The sequence below is a fragment of the Hemitrygon akajei genome, chromosome 5, assembly GCF_048418815.1.
Source record: "Hemitrygon akajei chromosome 5, sHemAka1.3, whole genome shotgun sequence".
Lineage (NCBI taxonomy): Eukaryota > Metazoa > Chordata > Chondrichthyes > Myliobatiformes > Dasyatidae > Hemitrygon > Hemitrygon akajei.
The window spans coordinates 125,622,071-125,645,222 of record NC_133128.1 but is presented as its reverse complement, the minus strand read 5'-3'; the positions used below and the strand labels follow the sequence as shown (position 1 = coordinate 125,645,222).

The window sequence follows — 23,152 nt, the reverse complement described above, 5'->3', positions numbered from 1 at the left end:
CCTGTTATTTTTTCCTTTTATCCTAACAGGCACATACAAGCTATGTACTCTCAAAATTTCACTTCTGAAGGCCTCCCACTTAGCAAGTATACCTTTGTCAGAAAACAGCCTGTCCTAATCCACACTTGCCAGATCCTTTCTGATGCCATCAAAATTTGCCTTTCTCCAATTTAGAATCTCAACCCGCAGACCAGACCTATATTTTTGCTAATTTACTTTGAAACTAATGGCATGGTGATCACAAGTTATGTTTCTTACAATAGTCTGTTGTCCCTGCATTTTTGTTCCTCTAAAGCTGTTGTGTGGTCTGTAATATAGCCCCCTTAATGTGGTCATGCCTTTCTTATTACTCAGTTCCACCCATAAAGCCTCACTAGACGAGTTCTCCAGTTTGTCCTGAATTGAGCACTGCTGTGACATTTTCCTTGACTAGTATCGCCACCCCTCCTCTAATTCTCTCTCTCTGTTGTGTCGAAAACAACAGAACCCTGGAATATTAAGCTGCCAGTACTGCCCCTTCTGCAACCAAGTCTCACTAATGCTACAGTATTATAATTCTATATGTTGATCCAATCCTTCAGCTAATCAGCCTTTCCTACAATACTTCTTGTATTGAAATATACACAGCTCAGGACGTTAGTCTCTCATTGCTCAACCTTTTGATTCCGACTTTGTCTGATGTCATTACAATATCTGTCTCCACAACCTCTCCACTATCTATTCTGGCACTCTGGTTCCCAAACCCCTGTAACTCTAGTTTAAACTCCACCATGCAACACTAACAAACCTTCCAGTTCAGGTGCAAATTGTCTCCTGTACAGGTCCTACCATCCCTGGAAGTGAGCCCAATTATCAAAAAATTTTACTCCCTCTTATTCCCTCCCTCCTACACCAACTCATTAGCCAGATGTTAAACTGTATAATCTTCCTATTTCTGGCCTCACTAGCACGTTACACAGGTAGCAATCCTGAGATCACAACCCTGGAGGTCCTGCTCTTTAACTTAACACCTATCACCCTGAACTCACTTTGCAGAACTTCGTCACTCTTCCTACCTACATGAACCGCAAACTCCAGTTGTTCACCCTCCCACTTAAGAATGCTGAGGCCTTGATCCAAGATGTCAGGAGGCAACATACCACCCAGGAATGTAATTCCACAGAACATCCTTTCTGTTCCCTTAACTAATTCAGATTCAGTTTATTGTCATTTAGAAACCACAAATGCAATGCAGTTAAAAAATGAGACAACATTCCTCCAGAATGATATCACAAAAGCATATGACAAAACAGACTACACCAGAAAATCCACATAACGTTTGGCAATCCCCAATCTAGAGTCCAGAGAGGCTGCTGCGTATTAATATCGCACTACCGTCTTAGCGCGTTCCCCGGAAAGGAGCTCCAAATCCACCAAACAAGACCAAAAGCTAAAGCTACAAGACCTGCACAAAACCACATAGTTACAACAGTGCAAACAATAGCATAATTGATTAAAAAAAACAGACCATGGGCACAGTAAAAATAGTCCAAAGATGTTAAAGGACTATAAGTTCAAAAGAAATCACTACACAGTTTCCACAAGTCCCCAGGGTCCCGACAGACTCGCCATCCCACGCCGGCAGCAGAAGGGAATACCCCCGCTATGGACTTCCATGGCGCCGCCCAACTCAGCCTTGCAGACACAGCACACACCGAAAGCTCCGTCGAACCCAGCCTTGCAGACGCAGCACACACCAAAAGTGACCTGACCGCAGCGGACTCCGTCCGTCAAGTCTGTCGAACTTCCGAGCCAACGACCATCCCCTCCGGCACAGCTTCTCCAAGCACCATCCTCTGCCGAGCATATTAAGACGGCCCCGCCAACGGCCATCGGCAACGCGACCCCAAGGACTGGGGGCCGGTACTTCCCAGCAGAGGTACCGGACCTCACAGCAGCAGCAGCAACGAAGAAGGTCTTCCTGGAAATTTCCCCATGTTCCTCCATGCTCCCATGTCCGTTTTCAATCGATTATGATTGCGCACAGCACCCCACTTCACAAATAACAGATAATCAGCTCCGGAGTGGCCACTGCAAGCTGCGTCGCGCCGCCATCTTGGAAATCTATTTCTAATAATGAATCCCATTTCACCAATCTAACAAGTCTCCATAGATTCCTTGTGTCTTAATCTGGTTTTATCAGGAAAGTGTTGCCATGTAGACAATATCCCCTGCCCAACCCTCGTCGGCCATCTTCAGACTGAGATGAGAAGGAATTATTTTATCAAGGTGATATGTATTTTTTTATTCAGCTCAAGGAGTGCCTTGAAGGGGTGGTGTCTTAAATCATTTTAGCTTGATTCTTTGACTGTTAGGGGAATCTAGGGAAGTGGGGTTCATACAAGAATGTGATGCTGAGATAAAGCTTCATATATGATCTTAGCAGACACAATGGCTGATAATGAAGTGTGATCTCAGAAGGTGCTAGCAGGCTGATCGTCTGTGATTTATGACATGACGTTGCTCTCTCAGCCTGTGGGACCATCACTTTCGTCATTCAGACTACCTCGATCTGTAACTTATTGCAGATAACCTTTTATGATGTTCATATGGTCTCATGGATAGTTCTGTCCTCATCTGTCTGACATAATGTTTGGGCCAGTCTCCACATTAGATTTGATATACTATGTGTGTTCTCTCCATGTGGGCTATTGGATCTTTGGGTTTCAATGCAAGCATCCTGATGGTTGTGCTGGGTTTGTGTGCTACCATTATTTTGTGTGGTTGGAGCAGTGAGCTAGCCGTGAGGAGACAATCCTGTTACTCAACTCAGTACATGAAGATCAAGAAGGGCATAAGTTCATCTGGGAAACTACAAAAATTCAAGCAGAAGCATGAAACAAGAAATCAAGGGAATTCTTAGAAGCTTGATTCTCAACGAGCATCTTGAACCAGATACAATTTAGAAACCTATACGTCAACAGCACCAGGGCCGAAGAGTGAGCTGAGGACACCAGTGCTCACAGCCTGGTATATAGCCTGGTATATAGGTCAGCAGAGGTCACTCACCTGTCCAGTTGGCCAGGTCCCGGTGGAGTCTAGCCACCAGCACAACAGTCAACCAATCAGAATGAGTCAGACCAATATAAATGTGAGCACTTGGCAAAAGCAACATTCAGTTGTGCACTGATGATGTCACCTCAACTGGTTATGAAAAGTTTGTGACCTAACCTCCAGGCTTGGCGAACAACCCTACAAACAAAACAGCCAACCTGAGCTACCAATCTTCTTTTTCATTTCAAATCACTAATACATGTCATTGATCTGGTACTGACTTTTACAGTGCCCAGTCTGATAAGCAATTGCTTCCTGTCCCTAATCCACATTGTTATTTCCACAAGTTTCTATTTTACTGATAGGCTTAGCGAATGGTACTGTACCAAATGTCTTGGAAGTGTGTACATAGAACATCAAACTACTTTCAACATCGTTGTCATCCTTTTTAACATTCTATTACTTCACTTTTAAAAAGTCTTAGCTGAAGCAACAGTAATCTGCTGGAGTTATTCAGGGGGTCAAGCTCCCTCTGCAGGGGCTGGGGAAGGAATTGTTGATGTTGTAGTTTGAAGCCCTGCATTATGACTGAGAATGGAGAAGTGAGATGGTAGGTAGGGCAAGGAGACGGGGTCGGAATTGGGAAATAGTGACAGGTTTGTGGATCTTGGTTTAGAGGTATCATAGGGAGTGTGGCACTGGGTACTATCAGGTTCGAGGTTGTGCAGGAGAGATTGTCTGATGTGGTAAGATCTGTGACAACTTGGGAGGTGATTGTGTTTGTGGTGTTATAGTCCAGTGGTAGGTATGAAGAGGTCATACACAGAAGAGATTCTACAGACCCTGGAGATCTTGAGCACATACACTGACAGGCAGTACAATACTCCTGTAAGAGGAGTACAATTCTCCTCTTACAGGATGTGGGAAGGCAGGAAGACATCCAGCATCCCTGCTACTACAACTGTGAGAAGTGCATCCAACTGCAGCTTCTAACAAACCGTGTTAAAGAGTTGGAGCTGGAACTGGATGAACTCTAGATCACTTAGGAGGTTGAAGGGGTGGTAGACAGGACATATGGAGAAGTAGTTACACCCAAGGTGCAGGGCACAAGGAACTGGGTGACTGTCAGAAAGGGGAAAGGGGTTAGGGAGCCAGTGCAGAGTACCCCTATTGCCATCCGCCTCAATAACAGGTCTCTGGCACTGAGTCTGCCTCTGTGATGCAAACAGCAAGGAAAAGGTGATAGGGATTCATTAGTTAGGAGAACAGACAGGTGGCTCTGTGAGTGAGAACGGGGTTCCCAGATGGGATGTTGCCTTCTGGGTGCCAGGATTTGTGATACCTCGGATGCCTGGCAGGCAATGTGGAATGAAGGCTGAAAGATTGTACCTGGGAGCTTAAATCATACACATTGTATCAAAAAGATGGGCAGGAAGGCAGAGGGGGTGGTATTGCTCTGTTGGCAAAAAGTGAAAACAAATCATTAGAAAAAGGTGAGAAAGGGTCGGAAAGTGGTGAATCATTGTGGATAGATCTAAGGACTGTAAGGGTAAAAAGACCCTAATGGGAGTTGTATAGAGACCCCAAAACAGCAATAAGGATGTTGCCTACAAATTGCAACGGGAGATAGAAAATGCATGCCAAAAGGGCAATATTACAATGTCATGGGGGATTTCAGTATGCAGGTGGATTGGTACTGAATTATAGCAGGGGGGATTTCTAGAGTGCTGATGGCTCTAGATTTCTAGATGACTTTCTAGAGTAGCTCATGGTTGAGCCCACAAAAGGATCAGCTGTTCTGGATTGGGTGTTGTGCAGTGAACTAAAATTCATTTGTGAGCTTAAGGTAAAAGCAAGTGATTATAATACCGAATTCACCCTGACATTTGAGAAGGAGAAGCCAAAGTCAGATTTATCAAAATTACAGTGGATTAAAAGGAATTGCAGAGGCATCAGAGAGGAATTGGCCAGAATAAATTGGAAAAGAACACTGGCAGGGATGAAGGCAGAGCAGCAACAGTTGGAATTTCTAAAAGCGATTTGGAAGGCACAGGATGTATACATCCCAAAGAGGAAGAAGTATTCTCAACAAAAGATGACATAACCATGGTTAACAAGAGAAGTCAAAGCCAACATAAAAGCCAAAGAGAGGGCAGATAATAGTGCAAAGATTAGTGGAAAGTCAGAGGATTGAGAAGCTTTTAAAAATCAACAGCAACTTAAAAAGTCATTAAGAAAGTAAAGATAGAATACAAAAGTGAGCTAGCCAATAATATTAAAGAGGACACCAAAAGTTTCTTCATATACATAAAGTGTAAAAACAATAGACAAGAGTGGATATCGGACCACTGGAAAACAATGCTGGGGCAACAAAATAGCTGCTGAACTAAGTAATTTGCATCAGTCTTCACTGTGGAAGTCAGCAGTATGGTGGAACTTCGGGGGCATGAAGCGTGTGAAGTTACTTTGACTAGGGAGAAAGTTCTTGAAAAACTGAAAAGTCTGAAGGTAGGTAAGTCACCTGGACCAGATGGTATACATGCCAGAGTTTTGAAAGAGGTGGCTGAAGAGATTGGAGGAGGCATTAGTAATGATTTTCAAGAACCACTAAATTCTGGAATGGTTCTGGAAGAATAGAAAATTGCAAATGTGACTCCACTCTTCAAGAAGGGAGCAAGGTATAAGAAAGGAAACTGTAGGCCAGATAGTGTAACCTCAGTGGTTGAGAGTTATTAAGGATGAGGTCTCAGGGTACTTGGAGGCACATGATAAAATAGGCCATAGTCAGCATGGTTTCCTCAAGGGAAAATCCTGCCTGACAAATCTGTTGGAATTCTTTGAAGAAGTAACAAGTAGGACAGACAAAGAAGAATTGGTTGATGTTGTGTACTTCAACTTTCAGAAGGCCTTTGACAAGGTGCCAAACATGAGGTTGCTTAACAAGCTACAAACCCATGCAATTACAGGTAAGATTCTAGCATAGATATAAGTAGTGGCTTATTGGCAGGAGGCAGAGTGGAAATAAAGGGAGCCTTTTCTGACTGGCTGCTGGTGACCAGTGATGTTCCACAAGGGTCTGTATTGGGAACAATTCTTTTTACATTATATTTCAGTGATTTGGATGGTGGAGCTGATGGCTTTGTTGCAAAGTTTGTAGGCAACGTGAAGATAGCTGGAGGGGTAGGTTAGTAGGTAGAGAGCCTACAGAAGGACTTAGACAGATTAGGAGAATGGGCAAAGAAATAGCAGATGAAATGCAGTGTCAGGAAGTGTACAGTCATGCACTTTGGTAGAAGAAATAAAAAGATTAACTGTTTCCTGAATGGAGAGAAAATACAAAACACTTGAAATGCAAAGGGACTTGGGAGTCCTTGTACAAGATTCCCTGAAGATTAATTTGCAGGTTGAGTCTGTGGTGAGGAAGGCAAATGCAATGTTAACATACATTTCAGGAGGACTAGAATATAAAAGCAATGATGTAATGTTGAAACTTTCTAAAGCACTAGTGAGGTTTCACTTGGAATATCGTGAGCACGTTTGGGCCTCTTATCTTATAAAGGATATGCTGAAACTGGAGAGGGTTCAAAGGAAGTTCACGAAAATGATTCCAGGATTGAATGGATTGGCATTTGAAAAGCATCTGATGACTCTGGGCCTGTATTCACTAGAATTCAGAAGAATGGAAGATAACCTCGTTAAAACTTATCGGATGGTGAAAGGCCTTGATAAAGTGTCCTTTCCTATGGTGGGAAAGTAAAACCAGAGGGGACAGCCTCAGAATAGAGGGGCGTCCTTTTAGAATGGAGATAAGGAATTTCTTTAGCCAGAGGGTGGTGAATCTGTGGAATTCTTTGCCACTGTGGAGGCTGCCTTTATGTGTATTTAAGGCAGAAGTTGATAGATTTATGATTGGTCATGGCATGAAGTGATACAGGGAGAAGGCAAGAGAGTGGGCCTGAGAGGAAAATTAGAAATGGTGGAGCTGACTTGGTGGTCCAAATGGCCTAATTCCGCTGGTGCATCTTATGATTTTATGCTGGAGGAACTCAGACAGCATCTATGGAATGGAATAAAAAGTCAACATTTCTGTCTGAGGTCCATGATCAGGACCAGGCAAGAACAAGAGAAAATCTGCAGATGCTGGAAATCCAAGCTGCGGGCACAAAATGCTGGAGGAGTTCAGCAGGACTGAGGTCAGGGTCTTGGCCTGAAATGTCGACAGTACTTTTTTTCCATAGATGCTTCCAGCATTTTGTGTGTGCTCCTCTTATTTTTTCTTTTGTTTTCCCCCATTCTGGTGGCCCTCACACCACTTCTCTCCTTCCCCGTCCTCATCCTGTCCATCACCACAGCCTGGTTCCCAACCCTTCCCGCCTCTCCCCCGCCATTCCATGGTTCACTGTCTCTCCCATCAGCTCCCTCCTCTCCAGCCATCACCTCCTGTCCCCTCACACTATTCTAGTTTCATCCACCATCCACCTACCACAGTCATCCACCTCTGCACACCTTCCTACTCCATTCCCTTCCATGAAGGATCTTGTGCTGAAACATCAACTATTCATTTCCCTCTATCAGGTGTCTGCCAGACCTCGCCCTTACCTGCTGTTTGGTAACAAGGTTGTGAATGTTGGAGAAGTTAAGCACCTACTCTTGATCTGCAGTCACCAGACCACATCTCAGTTATGTGCTGTTTTAATTGTCCTTCCCATTCCATGCTTTGCCTGCTCTATCATCAAGGTGAGGCCCAATGCAACCTGCAGACAACACAACCTATTCCACTTTGATAGTCAGCAACTGAACAGCATCAACATCGAGTTTTTCAATTTTAGGTGATCCTTCACCTCCATTCTATTATTTCCCTTCCTTTAATCCTTCTCTGCTCCTGCTATTTTTGTCCTCTTTCCTTTGCTCCTTACCACCTGCACTGCCTGGTTCTGGTTCCATCTTCCTTTCCCCTTTCCTCTATTAGTGTCCATTCTCGTCTCCTTTACTTTTCAGACTCTAGCACTGGGAGCCCTTTGTCTAGCTGTCTTCAACTTTCACACTCCCTCCCCTTACCTTTCTCCATTAGCCTCTCAATATTTTCCTCTCTCCTTGTTTACCTCTAGCTATCACTCACTTGCTATTTCCCTACCTGGCACAACCTGAGTCACCTTGCATCCTCCTCCATCAACTAATCACCTTGACCTCTTCTCATCTCATCACTCCTCTTTATACTAGCCATCTCATCTCCCCATTCACAGTCCTGATGCAGGGGTTTGAGCCAAAGCATTGATAGTTCCTCCTCTGCTGCCCCCCCCCCCCCAATGGTGACTGGCTTTTTGAGTTCCTCCAGGAGATCATCTGTTGCTCCAGTTTCCAGCATCTACAGTCCCATGTGTCTCCTAGTTAGCTAAACATGCCTCAGATTATCTGAAACAAATTCTTTCTGGCCTCCTTTTATTAATCCTCACTTGTCCGAGTGACAATTTTATCCAGGTCTACTACTTCACTACCACTGAAGCTGACTGACTATAATCTGCTGAGGTGATTATTCCACCTTCATTTGAACATGCATGCAATCTTTCAGCTCTCCAGTCCACTGGTAGGTAGAGGCTTACAGGATGAAAAGCAAGTGACTTACAATTCATACTGGCGTTTAACTTGAAAAGGACTATAAAGTCATGGTGTTCTCATGGAGTTGTTGCTCTTGCTGTTGTAGATGGAAGAAGTCACAGATTAATTAGGTGCCAATGGGAATCCTTGACAAGATGTCTGGTCTACTCTGCAGCTGTGTTAGCAAGTGAAATTTCAAGATGCTGTTGAGGTGCTAGACAAGTGATCTACTTTGTCCTGGAAGACAGCAAGCTTTTAGGGTGATATTGGAGCTTCATGTTGAACGGTATTCCACCACGTATTGGTTTTTTTCCTTGTATGTGGTGGAAGTTCTTTAGAACATTTGGAGAGGTTTACTGTATACTTATGGTCATAATTGACCTCTGAATTCTTGCAGCCACGTTAAGTAGCTGCCCTATTAGGTCACACAGCATAATGTTGATGATACATTTGTATATTTCCCCCAGTAGGGAAAATATGGTGTTAAATTAGCAAAAAATATGACCAACAATTGTGTATGAAACCCTTTTTATGAGACATCTTTAGTGATGCAGCTCATTAGCCCTTTGCAAACAGCCAACAGACTCGGTGATGAGAAAACCACCTTTCACAGACTCTGTACGTCTGCGGTCAATATGACTTTGGTCCTGCCAACTCTGTGATGTTGGACGCCTTGCCCACCCGAACCCGGGTGAGTGTAAATACTGTGTAACTTACTGCTCCCGTGCAATCTCCCACCAGCAAGAAATAACAGACCATACACTGTATACAATTATAAAGGAAGTATGTTTATGAATGTTAACATAATCAAAGAGTTATTAAGGAAAAGAAAGAAAAAATCAAAAGGGCACATCATCATCATCATAAACAGTCAAATGTGCACAGGTTGGAGCTCAAGTCTTCCAAAAGCCGATCTGTCCGATGTACTGGTGGTGCCAAATCCTATTCATCGATCCCCCTCTTGGGCTCCATCAGATCAAATCCTACAGCCAGTTCTCTCAAACTTCTTCTCTCTCCTTCTCCTGCCAAAAAAAACCCTCAACCCACTTCAGTATCTGTCACAAAACCTCTCCCCCAGCATTCTCTAGAACCTTCTCCCAGTTCCACCCTCCTGACTGGATGAAAGAACATTCCTAAGCATCCCTTATCTTTAACGGTAACCCAAATACTACCAGCAGAACACACTGCTTCTACAGAAAACTATTACATGAAATACCTGCAACATTAGCAGTAAAATCTTTACCAGGGTGTTGCATGTAGAATGGAAGGGAGTGGCAGAAATAAATGGGAGTCCCATTGAGACTGTTAACAAAATGCAAGAATAATGATGAGACACTTTGTCAGGACTGGGAAAAAAAAGAGAGTAAGAAGGTGGAGAGGAGAGGAAGGTGATGGGTGAAACCGGGATGTGGGGAGGGGTGAAGTAAGAGCAGGGAAGTAGATTGGTGAAAGAGATAAAAGGCTGGAAAAGAGGGAATCTGATAAGGAGAGGGTAGGATGGGAAGCGGAGGAGCACCAGAGGGAGGTGATGGGCAGGTGAGGAGATAAAGTAAGAAGGAAACAGGAATGGGGAATGATGGGGGGGGGGGGGGGGAGCAGTTACTGATCATTTGAGGAAGTGATGTTCATGCAATCAGCTAGAGGCTACCTGGACAGAATATAAGGTGTTGCTCCTCCAGCCTGAGTATGGCCTTATTGCAGCAGTAGAGGAGGTCATGGACTGACATGTTGGAATGGGAATGAGAAGTAGAATTGCGATGGGTGGCCACTGGGAGACCCTGCTTTTTCTGGCAGACAGAGCATTGGTGCTCAGGGAAGCAGTCTCCCTGCATATGTCAGGTCTCATCAATATACAGGAGGCCACACCAAGAGCACCGGATACAGTAGATGACCCCAACAGACTCACAGGTGAAGTGTCACCTGGAAGGACTGTTTGGGGCCCTGAATGGTAGTGAGGGAGGAGGTGTATGGACAGGTTTAGTGACTTGTTCCTCTTGCAAGGATAAGTACCAGGCAGGAGATCAGTAGGTAGGAACAAATGGAGAATGGGGTCACAGAGGGAGCAATCCCTACAGAATGTGGAAAATTGAGGGGGGGAGTGTGCTTGGCGGTGGGATCCCATTAGTGATGGTGGAAGTTGCAGAGAATTATTGCAGAGCTTGAACCTTATCCCTGTTAGACGGCAGAGGATGGGATGAGGGCAGACATGCACGGATTGGAAGAGATGCAGTTGAGGGGCAGCATTGATGGTGGAGGAAGGTTTGAAGAAGGGGGTGGCAATTTTACAAGTGACAGTGGGAAAAGGTAGTCTAGGTAGCCATAAGAATCAGTGTGTTTTTTAGGTATATCATTCAATAAACTGTCTGCAGAGATAGAGACAGAGAGATCAAGAAAGAGGAGGGAGTTGTCAGAAATGGACCAGGTAGATTTGAGAGCAGGGTGGAAGTGGGAAGTAAAGTTGATGAAGCCAATGAGCTTCAGCATGGGTGTATGAAGCAACACCAATGCAGTTGACAACGTAACGTAGATAACTTGGGGAGTGATACTAGTATAGGCTTGGAACATTGGCTGTTCCACATAACCAACAGTAATGTAGGCATAGCTTGAACCCATGCAAGTACCTAGGCTACACCTTTGGCTTAAAGAAAGTAGGAGAGCCAAAGGAGAAATTATTGAGAGTGAGGACCAGGTCCACCAGACAGGAGAGTGGTGGAGGAGGGGCACAGGGCTGAAGTTTCATTTAAATAGTTAAAAGGTATACAAATGGCAAACTACCATTTAACGGAGTAAAATTTATGTAGTTAAATGAAATACAGAACAAATAAAAACACTAACAATACTATAAAACTATAGTTTTTAATAGTTATCGAGTTCATCCAGTGTATGCTGCATGTTCTTCTGATTGACTGTAGGTGAACTAAATCAACACAGACCCCTAGTGTATATAATGGACTACCTTCATATAATGGATTTGTTAATCCCATTCTCCATATCTTCATTTTCATTGTAACATTCAAGAAGATTGTTGATAGTTTCAAATACTTTATGGTTCAGTCCCTAAGTTGTTGAAGTAGTGAAATTGTTTCATTTCACACCTGCCCATTTCTTGCATCTCCAAGCCTGGAATGCTTGAAACTACAGTTAGCTAAACAGTTTCAAATTGTCTTACTGCATGTTTCTTGTCAACTATCAGTGACAAAAATCGCTGGTTTTTGAACACAAACGCGCAACTGATGCTATTTTAAAAACCGTTCGCTCTAAGCACCGTGTAGTGTCTTAATGGCCACACAAGTAACTGATGTTTGTTAGAAAGTGTTTGGCAACAGTCTTCTTGTCCCAATTGTGGCATAGTGTCCCAAATCAATGAAGGGAATCCTAGCTATTTTTGCGATTAGTTGCTGTTCTGTAAGAATTGTCCCAAATAAGTGGCTGCCTCGATTAATGGATGACCCAATTAACTAGGATCCACTGTAAAATTATAAGAGTAATCCCATAAAACATAGTGTACAAGTAACTGTCATATACATAGGCTGATTATATGTACATGAAGTGATGCTGTCATGTATGTAGTAGCTGGTGAGGTGGGTTCCACATCCGTATTAACGCTGGTTTAATACTGACTACTTAATACAGCGCTTAAATGCTGACTAATGCAATTCAATCAGTGGAGAACTTGCCTATTCTCTTTGAACAGTGACGTGGCTTAGTGATCTATTGAGTGGGTAAATTGACTATCCCACTAGCTCACAGAAATGTCCACATTAAGCATTTGGTTCTTTAACTTGGCTCAGTCCATCCTCGACAAGGCTGACCTTGTACTGAAACCTATGACCTGCACTGGAAATGAGTTTTCTATTGATTAACTTTGAAGACAGGCTGAATTTTTTTTTTTTTTAATTCTTTTGCCTAATTCTACATGTTCTTAATTTCAGACCAAAGCAGCTGCATGAAATTCCCCAGTTCTTCTGCCCAGATAAAAACAAAGTGAACTTTATACCAAAAAGCGGTTCTGCTTTCTGTCTGGTCAGCATCCTGAAGCCACTTCTACCTACGCAAGATTTGACATTGAAGAGCTCCAATCACAGCATCATAGTCCCAGCAGCAGTCATACCGACGGTATCTCTTGCACAACCGCTGCCAACACATCTGGAGCAAGACAGAATTTCCAGAGGCACCTGCATGGGCCACGTGCAGTCTTCAGTACACCAGCATTCAGCACAGACAGAAGAGTTGGAGAAATGAACCAGTGAAGCTGGCCTTCACTGGGGAAACCTACAGCAGCATCACATATCTGCAACTTGGCAATAAGGTTTCCAGCCCAGGGTACATTCAATGGGGAGGTGGGAGGGGTAGGGTGGTGGGAGGGTGGGTCAAGGGGTCCAATCAAAACCAACAACAGCAACTTTAAGGAAATGCCTTTCTCGAGACCATTTCACAAAGGGGGATGATCTTGTTAGGTGCATGATGTTTAACATTTTGTTTTAGTGTGGAGTATTTTCCCCTCGATGGGCACAAAGACTAAAGACTAATCTGTGGAAGGGCACAAGGTGATTGGGCAAAAATGTTACTTGAAAGGACCACAGCTGTCACTATTTTCCCCTTCCTCTGTGGAGCCATATCTTTTAATGGTTCCTGTTCTGTTTACATTTAAATAAAGATTATATATATATTATATATAAGGTTAACATTTCCAAGTTAATCAAAGGCAAATGGAAGCCACTTGAGTGCTACAGTAGTTCTGTTCTCAGGAAATTTTCCTTGTTTCATTTGTGGTTGTGTATATTTACTACATCACTGGCCACTTTCACAAGAGAAAACACATTCAGGTATACTAAAGAATTTCCAAGATCGTGGCAGGTTGTTCTTTGTGCATATTACCAGTCTGGGATAGCAAGTGAAACAGTGTTGAGGCTTTTTGCCTTCTGCTTTTTCTGCCTATCAACTGTGGACTATTATGATCACATCATTGCAACCTGAGCTTATGGAACAGTATAACACCGGTCCCTTACTTTGTTTGTCTCTGCTGTTCTTTAATGGTGTGCTTGCTTCTCATGAAAACAGCTGGATTTCATCTCTGCTCAGGGTGTATTGCAAGCTAACTGAGGTTATATTTTGGGCTTAATATCCACAGAGATTTTAGTCTAAATGTCGTAAGTTTAAAAGGTGTTTTTTTTAATTGTTTTTCACTGGGAACAAGCACTCCTTAAGTTTAAAAATGATTCATCATTGGAAAGCTTTTGCGATGTATAGGCTTTTTGCTCAGAGAACAAAGAAAGTTCCCTCCCTATTTCAAATGTTCAGTATCCTCAGAACTGTGGAAATACATTGAGCAAATCATATGAATGGTTTGTACTGTGGTGTTGCAATTTCCAGTAGTACCTGCAGGTTAAAGAATGCGGTGAACTTAGTCTCAAGAGCCATGAGTTCACTCTTTCTCCTGCTTTCTTGTTAAGCAATGATAAATGGTTCTTGGCTGCTTTTTATTTAGATGATTATGGCATAGATGTTTAATCATGTAGATTATTTAGGCTGACTTTTTTGCCAACAAGAACAAATATCATTGAAATACAGACCAAACAACATATAGTTACAGTGGTGCTAGAAAGTTTGTGAACTCTGTAGAATTTTCTCTTATTTCTGCACAAGTATGACCTAAAATGTGATCAGATCTTCACATGTCCTAAAACTAGATAAAGACAATCCAATTAAATAAATAACACAACAAACATTAAACTTGCTCATTTATTTATTGAGAAAGATGATCCAATATTACATTTTCGTGAATTTTTGCCCAAGAAGTTCAACTTTTGTCTCACCTGTCTACAGAACATTGTTCCAGGTGGTCTTTTGCAAACTTGAGGTGTGCAGCAATGTTTTCTTCAGACACCATTCTTTCATGAACACCATTCTTGTTCAGTGTTTTTCTTAATAGTGGACACATGAATAGAGAGTTTAGCAAGTTTTAGAGATTTCTGCAAGCTGTTACCCTTGGATTCTTTTTCACATCCTTCAGCATTGCATTGTGATCTTTGCTGGATGCCCACTCCTGGGGAGAGTAGCAACAGTACTGAGTTTTCTCCATTTGTAGATAATTTCTCTTACTGTGGACTGATGAACATTCAGGTCTTTAGAAGTGTTTTTGTAGCCTTTTCCAGCTTCATGCAGATCTTCCTTGAGAAGAGCAGGCTCTGTCAGTAACCTGACTTTGTGTCTTTTATATAGGACAGGGCACCTCTACAACCCACACCTTCAGTCTCATTGATTGGAAAACCTCACTCCAAATAGCTTTTATAGAAGGCATTACCCCAGAGGTTCACATACTTTTTCCAACAAATACATATAATATTGGATCATTTTTCTCAATAAATAAATAAATGAACAAGTATAATGTTTTTGTGTTACTTAATTGGGTTCTCTATCTATTTTTAGGTCTTGTGTGAAGATCTGATCACATTTTAGGCCATATTATTGCAGAAAGAGAGAAAATTCTACAGGGTTCACAAACTTTGTAGCACCATTGTAAATGCCAGAACAAATACCAGTCTGCATTAACTGTCTCACGTTCCCTTCATAGGTAGTGTTCATTAGCTTTGTGATTAGAAATTTGCTTGATGTCACATAAATTATGTAAATTAGCATTGTGGGTCAGTCAGTGTATCAGAATTCTTGTGTTTTAGATACATTGAATGCACACTATAATTACAGATGATGGGGCTGTAAAGTGCTGTCTCTTCAGTCATTCCTAAAGATTCTGGAGATTGAGTTTTGTCAGTAGCATTCATCTATCACAAAGCCTTGGGGATCTTTTTCAAACCTCAAAAGCATTGTGAGCAGCAGTCATGGCTGTGACTGATAAAATGGTCAAATTTTTAAAGTTCAGGAGAAGGGGTGTTGGGTTACACAGCAGCAGTTGGCATCAAGATATTAACAAGAGTGTTCTCTCCTTTGATATGTGGATGAGCACTGACTTCAATATGCCCAAATACTATTTACTTAAATATTCTGACCATAAGCCTTGTAGCTAATACTACATATGAGAAGTTCTTACTCACATCAAAAGACCTTTACCAGTTTGTGTAAATACGGCAAATGCCAATTCTGAATAAATATGGCAGCACTGGGGGAGAAGGCACACTGCATTGACTTCCATATGTTCTGCAGCGATGCTCATTTTTACTGAAGCAATTCTTAAGTAGCTTTAAGATTAACATCTTAAATAGTTTTCAGGCTGTGTGTGATGAAGCAAAAGCATTTGGCTTAGAATTTGATCTCTTGCAGATTTACATTAAAAAAGGACCTGTATCTTGTGAAGATCTAGTTCAAAATGGCTTCAATTGAGGAATCAAAAGGCAAAAAGGGAGTAGATTTTGGAAAGCCAAAAGGAAAACAAAAAATGCTGGAACATTTTGTATAACACTTATGTCATCAGTAGAAAAATGTTTCAAATCCATCAATAAAGTTCATTCATTGGGCCAATTTGTTAATTCTGCTTCTCTCTGCATGGATGCAGTCTAATCTACTAAATATTTCCAGCATTTTCTGTTTTTATTCCAGTTGAGGGGTCTTACTGCTGCAAAAATGTTTGATGATGTGGGGCGGAGCTACTATTTGGAGTCTGTTACAGAGCATTAACTTGGGGTAGTATTTTAACTAATTGTATTTGAAAGTTAGGTTTCCATAGAAACTAAATATTTAATGACATTAATTAAAAGCTGCAAAACTGCTTACAACCAGGTTACTTAGAAATGAGCACTGTGTATTATTAGCAGTGGAATTAGAAACATACAAACTCAATGCACTCAACTGCCTGGGTATTCTTAGAATGACAGGCTATTTGATTCATTGTGGAGATGCTGGCTCCCAGGAAAGTAATGCCATTAGTCTTTTTCCCTCTCTTTATTTCTTTCCAATGTATCAAACAATTCCCTTTTGATTTTTTCCCCCATTAACCTATGGATTAAGGGGTAATTTGCAATAGCTAATTAACCTACTGACACACTTTGGAATGGAACGAAACGAACATTTGGTGAAAACCCACACACTCATGGAGAGTATGTAGAAGCTCTGCAAAACAGCAACTAAAGTTCAGCTGGATCCCTGGTGTTGCAATAGCAGCATTAACTGTGTTTGGTTAACCAGTATTGTATCCATTATAGATGATATAGCTCAACCACTGTCTAGAACAAAATGGGTTCTGTGCTCTATCCCCTCTCTTTAGTTACCTCTTTTTGTGTATGGAAGAAAACCTGGGAATGTTGACACTGTATAATTCTTTGAGCTACTTTCTATTTCTCATCCTTCACTAAGGTAATGAAAGGGCCAGGTCCAATTTCACAAACTGTTTTTTGTTCTTGTAACTAGTCTAGAAGTTCCCAAACCTGAGCATACTGATCTACCAATCAGTTGCAAACCTCTACCAGCATTCTTCTGAATAGCAATAACCTTGCATGACAATATCTGTCCTGGTTGTCCATATGATTATCTTTGATGCTCTATCCAAACAAATAAAATGATGTTCTGTCTGATCATTGTCTGATTCAGTTTTGTCCATATCTGTACTGTGACTAATCCTATCATTATCTGAGCTCATAACCTCTTTGTTTCTGTCCTCCTCATGCCTTTCATCAGTAAAGTCTTCATCTCTACCAAGGGCTTATCATTTGTAAAGTTATCTCCAATGACTTTGCACTTCTCATTACCGCAGGACACAGTAGCCTTGTCAGTGCATGTCACCACAAGGTTCAAACAACCTACTGCCCCATCACCATGACTGAAATCCGCTGTCTTCCTCTGTTTATTAGATTAGTGCCCAGCTCTTGGGTAATTAACGTGATAATTTGCTGTCCTTTTTATTAATTCCTCAATTCCAATAACCACCTCAACTTATACTATGAACACTGAAGGCCCTATCCTTCCTCACATTCTTGCCTCTTACACTGATGCTTTTTTTCATCATTGAAATCACATGTATGGCTATGCCCCACACCTTGATCTAATGCAAACTTGATCACAAATCTCTTGCCACAAAACCCACATCACATTTTGTATTCTGAGTCACTTTCATATCAGTCAAAACATCTGATTTAACATTCTGTTTGGCAACAGAGCAAGTGTTTACGTAGAATCTTCCCACCTTTCCACACTTCTCACAGCTTCTTTTGATCTCCCTGCCAGATTGGCACTGCTTACTATATTTCTCAAAAGCATTATATTGTGTAGAGCTTTGATTATACTTCACATTGTCATGATAATTTGAGCATCATCAGTCTCACTACAACATCCACATGCCCCTTCCATTACCTTCACTCAATTTGCTGTTATTCTTTCCATGACATCCATCTCCAACCTCACACTAGAATCATTATCAACTTTGTCTCCATTGTCATTGCTAATATCAACTTTAAAACTATTGTTGGCAACATTCTTTTTAATCAATATCACTAAAGGATTTTAAGAAATTTAAATACCAAGTTGAGATTTTTTTCAAAATTAATATTAGTGACAGGATGATACATATTGGAGTTTTGAAGTTAAAGCCATCTGTGCAATGGGCTTTAATCCCTCCAGACTAGATCCCATCTAGAACAAAAAGCACGAGACTGCATTCCCAACCCCTCCTACATGTCAGCTTCACTAACAACAAAATAGGCAGCAGGCATTGGTGAGACCATTCATTGACCCACTTTATGAATTTGCATGTCAAGAGTGTAAATACCAATAGCATTACAAGCTTTGTCATCTCATAATTTCTCTTCCAAACTGCCAGATGTCTTGCATGCTCCACGGATATGTATACCACGGGTTTGTGAGCTCCTGGTCTAGCCAGTCCAGCTCTGCTGCATGTTTGTGCTTCTTTGTTTGCTTTCTCTGTCTTTCCATTCCAAGCTGTGGTATGACATCTTCCTTATCAAAATATAGCCACTTTTCTGAAGATTCTTCTATATGAACACAGGAAATAACTCTCTTTATTTGAAAGCTAAGCTTTTAAGAACTGTTTCAATTCCTGTGTGCCTATTCAGTTGCACTGTGAATTGAATACATGAACACTTGTCCCATCAGAAGTTGTTACTACTTAATACTGAAGTTGTTTATTTGCTTTATGCATTCATATTTCAGTTTTAAAATTTCCTCTAATCCACATTAGGCTGTTCAAAGCAGGTTGGAAGACCACCCTGCAGAAAGAAATTGATATCTCCTCTGTCATTACCGAACCTATTCTGATTGAATAGATAATTAAACTTGTAGCAAGATATTTACAGTATCCTCTATGATGACTGGACTGTTATAAACTAATAAAATTGATATATAAATGTTCCACAGAGAGTCGTATCTCAAGTTTCATATCAGAATTTCTCTTCAAATAGTAGTTTTTGCTGCCCTATAAAGTTTGGTTTTGGAGGAAAGAGCGGTAAGCAAAACATTGGGATAAGAAGGTTAAATCTTTCCAATTTTGATTCATTTTCTCATGTGAAAGAAGCCTTTGTAAAGGCTGGATAAATTAAGTCAATTTTCAGTGTTTAAGATGTCTTAAAATTGCTTTGGCTTTTATAGAAGTTTGGGAAAGCTATATAGTAATTGTAATGTCTATTTTCTAAACCTTTTTCTTGTGCCACGGTTTATGTACTGCATCTAGAAATGCTCTCTTGAATTTCATGGTAAACTATTGCAGCAATCTACTCAATGCATTAAGCTAACATACTCGAGACACACTGGATCTGTTGACCTAACAATGGGTCTTTTTTTTTTATAAACTCAGTACTTTTTCAAGATTATAGGGGGGAGAAAAAGAATTTGCATTGATATAATACTTTTTGCATCCTGAGGTTTGGTATGCTTAGCCAATGAATTTAAATATTCTTGCATTTGTAATATTTGATGGGTACTGTGCATTTCTACTTCAAATTTATTCTGACACTCCATCCTTGAAGTCAACTGTAGTGATTCTAATAAATCAATTCTTTGATAACTCCAACATTTTGACAGGAAGAAATTAAACTGCCATTTGTACTATAGTTTACTTCTTATAAATGTTCCACTGTAAGTCTGAAGAGGAATATGATGCTCACTGGCAGAGAAACTCAGCCTTATTTGGCCCAAAAAGACAGGCAGGCAGCTGTTACTCCCAGAGTTCAGCCAGGAACTATATTGAATTTAATTTTAACACCTTTGGGATTTTCCTAACTTAATAACTACTTTGCAATTGGTTTGCTTATGAGACTGGCTACTGGCTTACAATTCAAACATGAGGAAATCTGCAGATGCTGGAAATTCAAGCAACACACACAAAATGTTGGCGGAAGGCAGCATCTATAGGAAGAAGTGCAGTGGATGTTTCGGGCCAAGACACTTCGTCTCTTTTTTCCGTTAGTCCTGACAAAGGGTCTCGGCCTGAAACGTCAACTATACTTCTTCCTATAGATGCTGCCTGTCCTGCTGCCTTCCACCAGCATTTTGTATGTGTTGACTGGCTTAGAATTTTTCTTTATTGATCTCTTGTTATTTGATCCCACAAAGAGTCTCCATTGTTTGTTTATCTTCTTTCTCAGCCCTTCTCAACATTTTCTCCTGCCTCCTCTGGGACAGTTGAAGATGAATGTATGAGAGGGTTCTTTACATTAAGCTGCCGCACAAAGATTTATGATTCATTTCTGCCTTCATTGGCAATGGCTGCTTGTGGGAAAATATGCAGTCCAATCTCAGTTTTAGTTGGTGCAGGTAGCTGGTATTATTCAGGGGAGCCAGCAGCTGCCTTTGGTGGGCATAGATAATAGTAGGAGCTCTTTGTTCACGCCCTGTTCTAGCTTGTGCTGTGCACTGAGGTAAGAGTGGTCATGGTTGTGATGCCACTACTGCTGTTATGTCAGAGGAGCTGACCATAGCCTGTGTAAAAGATGATGATTTAATGCTGGTAAGCAAGAAAGTACAGAACTGCATCTCATAGTGACCAGATGATATATCTTCACTAAAAGCATAGAGGGGTTACTCTCTGCTTTTGTTTGAGCATGGACGGTGATTATTAACATGCAATGTATACATGGCATATACATACCACTGACAATGGACCATCCTTACATGATGTAGTTACCTTCCAGCCAGGATATCTGGATTAGAGATCACACCTCTGCTCCCTCAGTGATGGAGGAGAAAATCTCTCAGCTCTCCCAGTAATAAACAGTAGACTTAAACCTGTAACAGCAATGATAACAATATTCTTGCATAATAACATTTCATTAGCTGCACCACTGTGCAAATAGTGATAGTTCTCCGTAAGGCCTGAAACATAGTTTGCAATCTATGAATCTACAACCACTGGAGGAAACAGGCCTCATTAAAAGTGACCTCTACCTGTTCTCTGAATTTCCAATTATGACTGCTGCCCAGTGACCCTTAAACATGAAAATAGGTGTGTGGTCATTGGATAGAAGTAAGGTCAGCTCACTTGTGGTGCCCACATCCATTTAGGAAACTTGTCTTTTCCCTGATTATGTCTGAAGCTCTTGAGTATCCCCATCTTGCTTGTTAATCCCACCTTTCACTGTATAAACTTGGATTTTCAACACTGCAGCCTGTAACTGCATGCAAATCATTCAAATGCATTAGATTCATATGATATTTTTATGTGGGTCCCCACATTCAACTGTAATTACAAACCTTGAGAAACTTCAAGTAAATTTGAAATACTGAATTACGTCAACATTAACAGGATGTTAGTTAGCAACTCCTGAATCAACAGAAATATTTTGCTGTTGTGCACATTGCATACATCTCAATTTGTCTAACCTTGTCTTAGCATATCTGGAATTAAATCTTATTTGCCTCAATGACAGTAGAAGTAGTGGTTTCAATTTCTCTTGGCAGAATTGTCTTTCATTCCTGCACTTTGATGGAAAGTAGAATTGGCTCATATTAAATTGATTTACTGGGTAACTTTGTGTCTTCATTTTCCTATTGCTGTAAAATGTTCCATTTCAAGGGTTTTTATTCCTTTCTGATTTAAGTACAATTTTGCTGATGCACTTTCAAAGACAGAATTAACTCTGCCTTACATCAGTTTGGTTTGTAACAGACTAAAGGATTACTGCTGCTCTCTGAGCTTTGACTGTTGAGATCATAAAATGCGAAGAACTTTTTAAATTGGTATTCTTAAACTTCTGGCATTGTAACTCTCTGCAAGCCATTCTATACTGTTTGCTATGATGGTCCCGTCGTCGTATTCCAGTCTTCCTGTAGTAACGTACCACTTGCCTTCCTAGCTGCATGCTTTATGTTTATATTTTTTGTTTCTTGTGAATAGGCATACACAATCCCACTGCACACATTTACCAATTTGTAATCTTTGCATAAAACTAAGTAGTTATTTTGCCTCCCATCTATTTCAGGTAGGAATAGGGTGATAATACTGATGAATGAGTGGCTGTGGAGAGGGTACAGGGGACAGGATTTCAAGTTCCTGGATCATTGAAACCTTTTCTGGGGAAGGGGTGGCCTGTAAGTGAGTATTGGGTTGGACCTGAACTGGAAGGGGTATAAATAGCCTGGCTGGGAGGTTTATTGATACTACTTAGGAGAGTTTAAACAAGTTTTGCAGAGGGCAGAGAACTGGAGCCCCAGGGCAGTAGGGGAAGAATGGATGGTAGATGTCAAAATATTGAAAGGCAAAATCGAAATAACAGGTATGATAGTTCGGATAGTTTGAAGTGTGTGGTAAGGGTGTCGAACTTAGAGCCTGGATCAGTACATGGAACTGTGATGTTGTAGCCATTACTGAAGCTTGGTTGAAAGGGGCAGGAATTGGTCATTTATGTACCAGATTTTTGAAATTTTAGTAAAGATAGAGGAGGATGTAAAATAGTGAGGTGGAGTTGCACTACTAATCAGGGACAACATCACAGCTGCATTTAGGGGAGATATAATGGAGGGGTCAAACATTGAGTCCATTTGGGTAACACTCAGGACTAGGATGGGGTTGTACTACAGACCCCCTAATAAACACTGGGACATTGAGGATCAGATACATAACCAAATTAAGGAAATGTGTAAAAATAGTATGGTTGTTGTCTTGGGGGGTTTCAACTTCCTTAATATAAACTGGGGCCTTCTTAATATAAGGGGTTCAGATGGGGCTGAAGTTAAGTTTATCTGGGAAGGTTTCTTAAATCAATTTGTAGACAGTCCAATGAGAAGAAGGAACATTCTGGATGATGTTGGGTAATGAGCCTGGCCAGGTGACTGACCTTTCAGTGGGTGAGCAGTTAGGGAACTGACCACAACTCCTTGACTTTCAGGATGGCTATAGCTATAGATAAGGTTCTTGTGGGGAAGTTTTAAATCGGAGTAGGGCAAACTACAAGGGCACTAGATGGGAACTAGGAAGTGTTAATTGGGAACACCTTTTCGCTAGCAAGCCCAGACATGTGGAGGGTATTTAAAGATCAGTTGCATGAGCACAGGAAAGGCATGTTCCTGTTAGAAGGAAGGATGGGGAGAGAAAGATAAGAACCTTGAATCAGGTTAATTATCACCA

At 41.2% G+C, this 23,152-nt stretch overlaps 1 protein-coding gene across 2 annotated transcripts in view; it reads left to right on the top strand.

Moving 5' to 3' along the window:
• LOC140728157 (protein FAM117B-like) overlaps positions 1-21,544 on the top strand; it is a 231,214-nt gene extending 209,670 nt beyond the window's left edge. For both annotated transcript variants that reach the window (XM_073046414.1, XM_073046413.1), the window contains exon 8: positions 12,561-21,544. In XM_073046414.1, the coding sequence (XP_072902515.1) occupies positions 12,561-12,870 (310 nt within the window). In that variant the 3' untranslated portion in view covers positions 12,871-21,544. The remainder of the gene's footprint in view (positions 1-12,560) is intronic.
• The last annotated feature ends 1,608 nt before the right edge of the window (positions 21,545-23,152 follow it).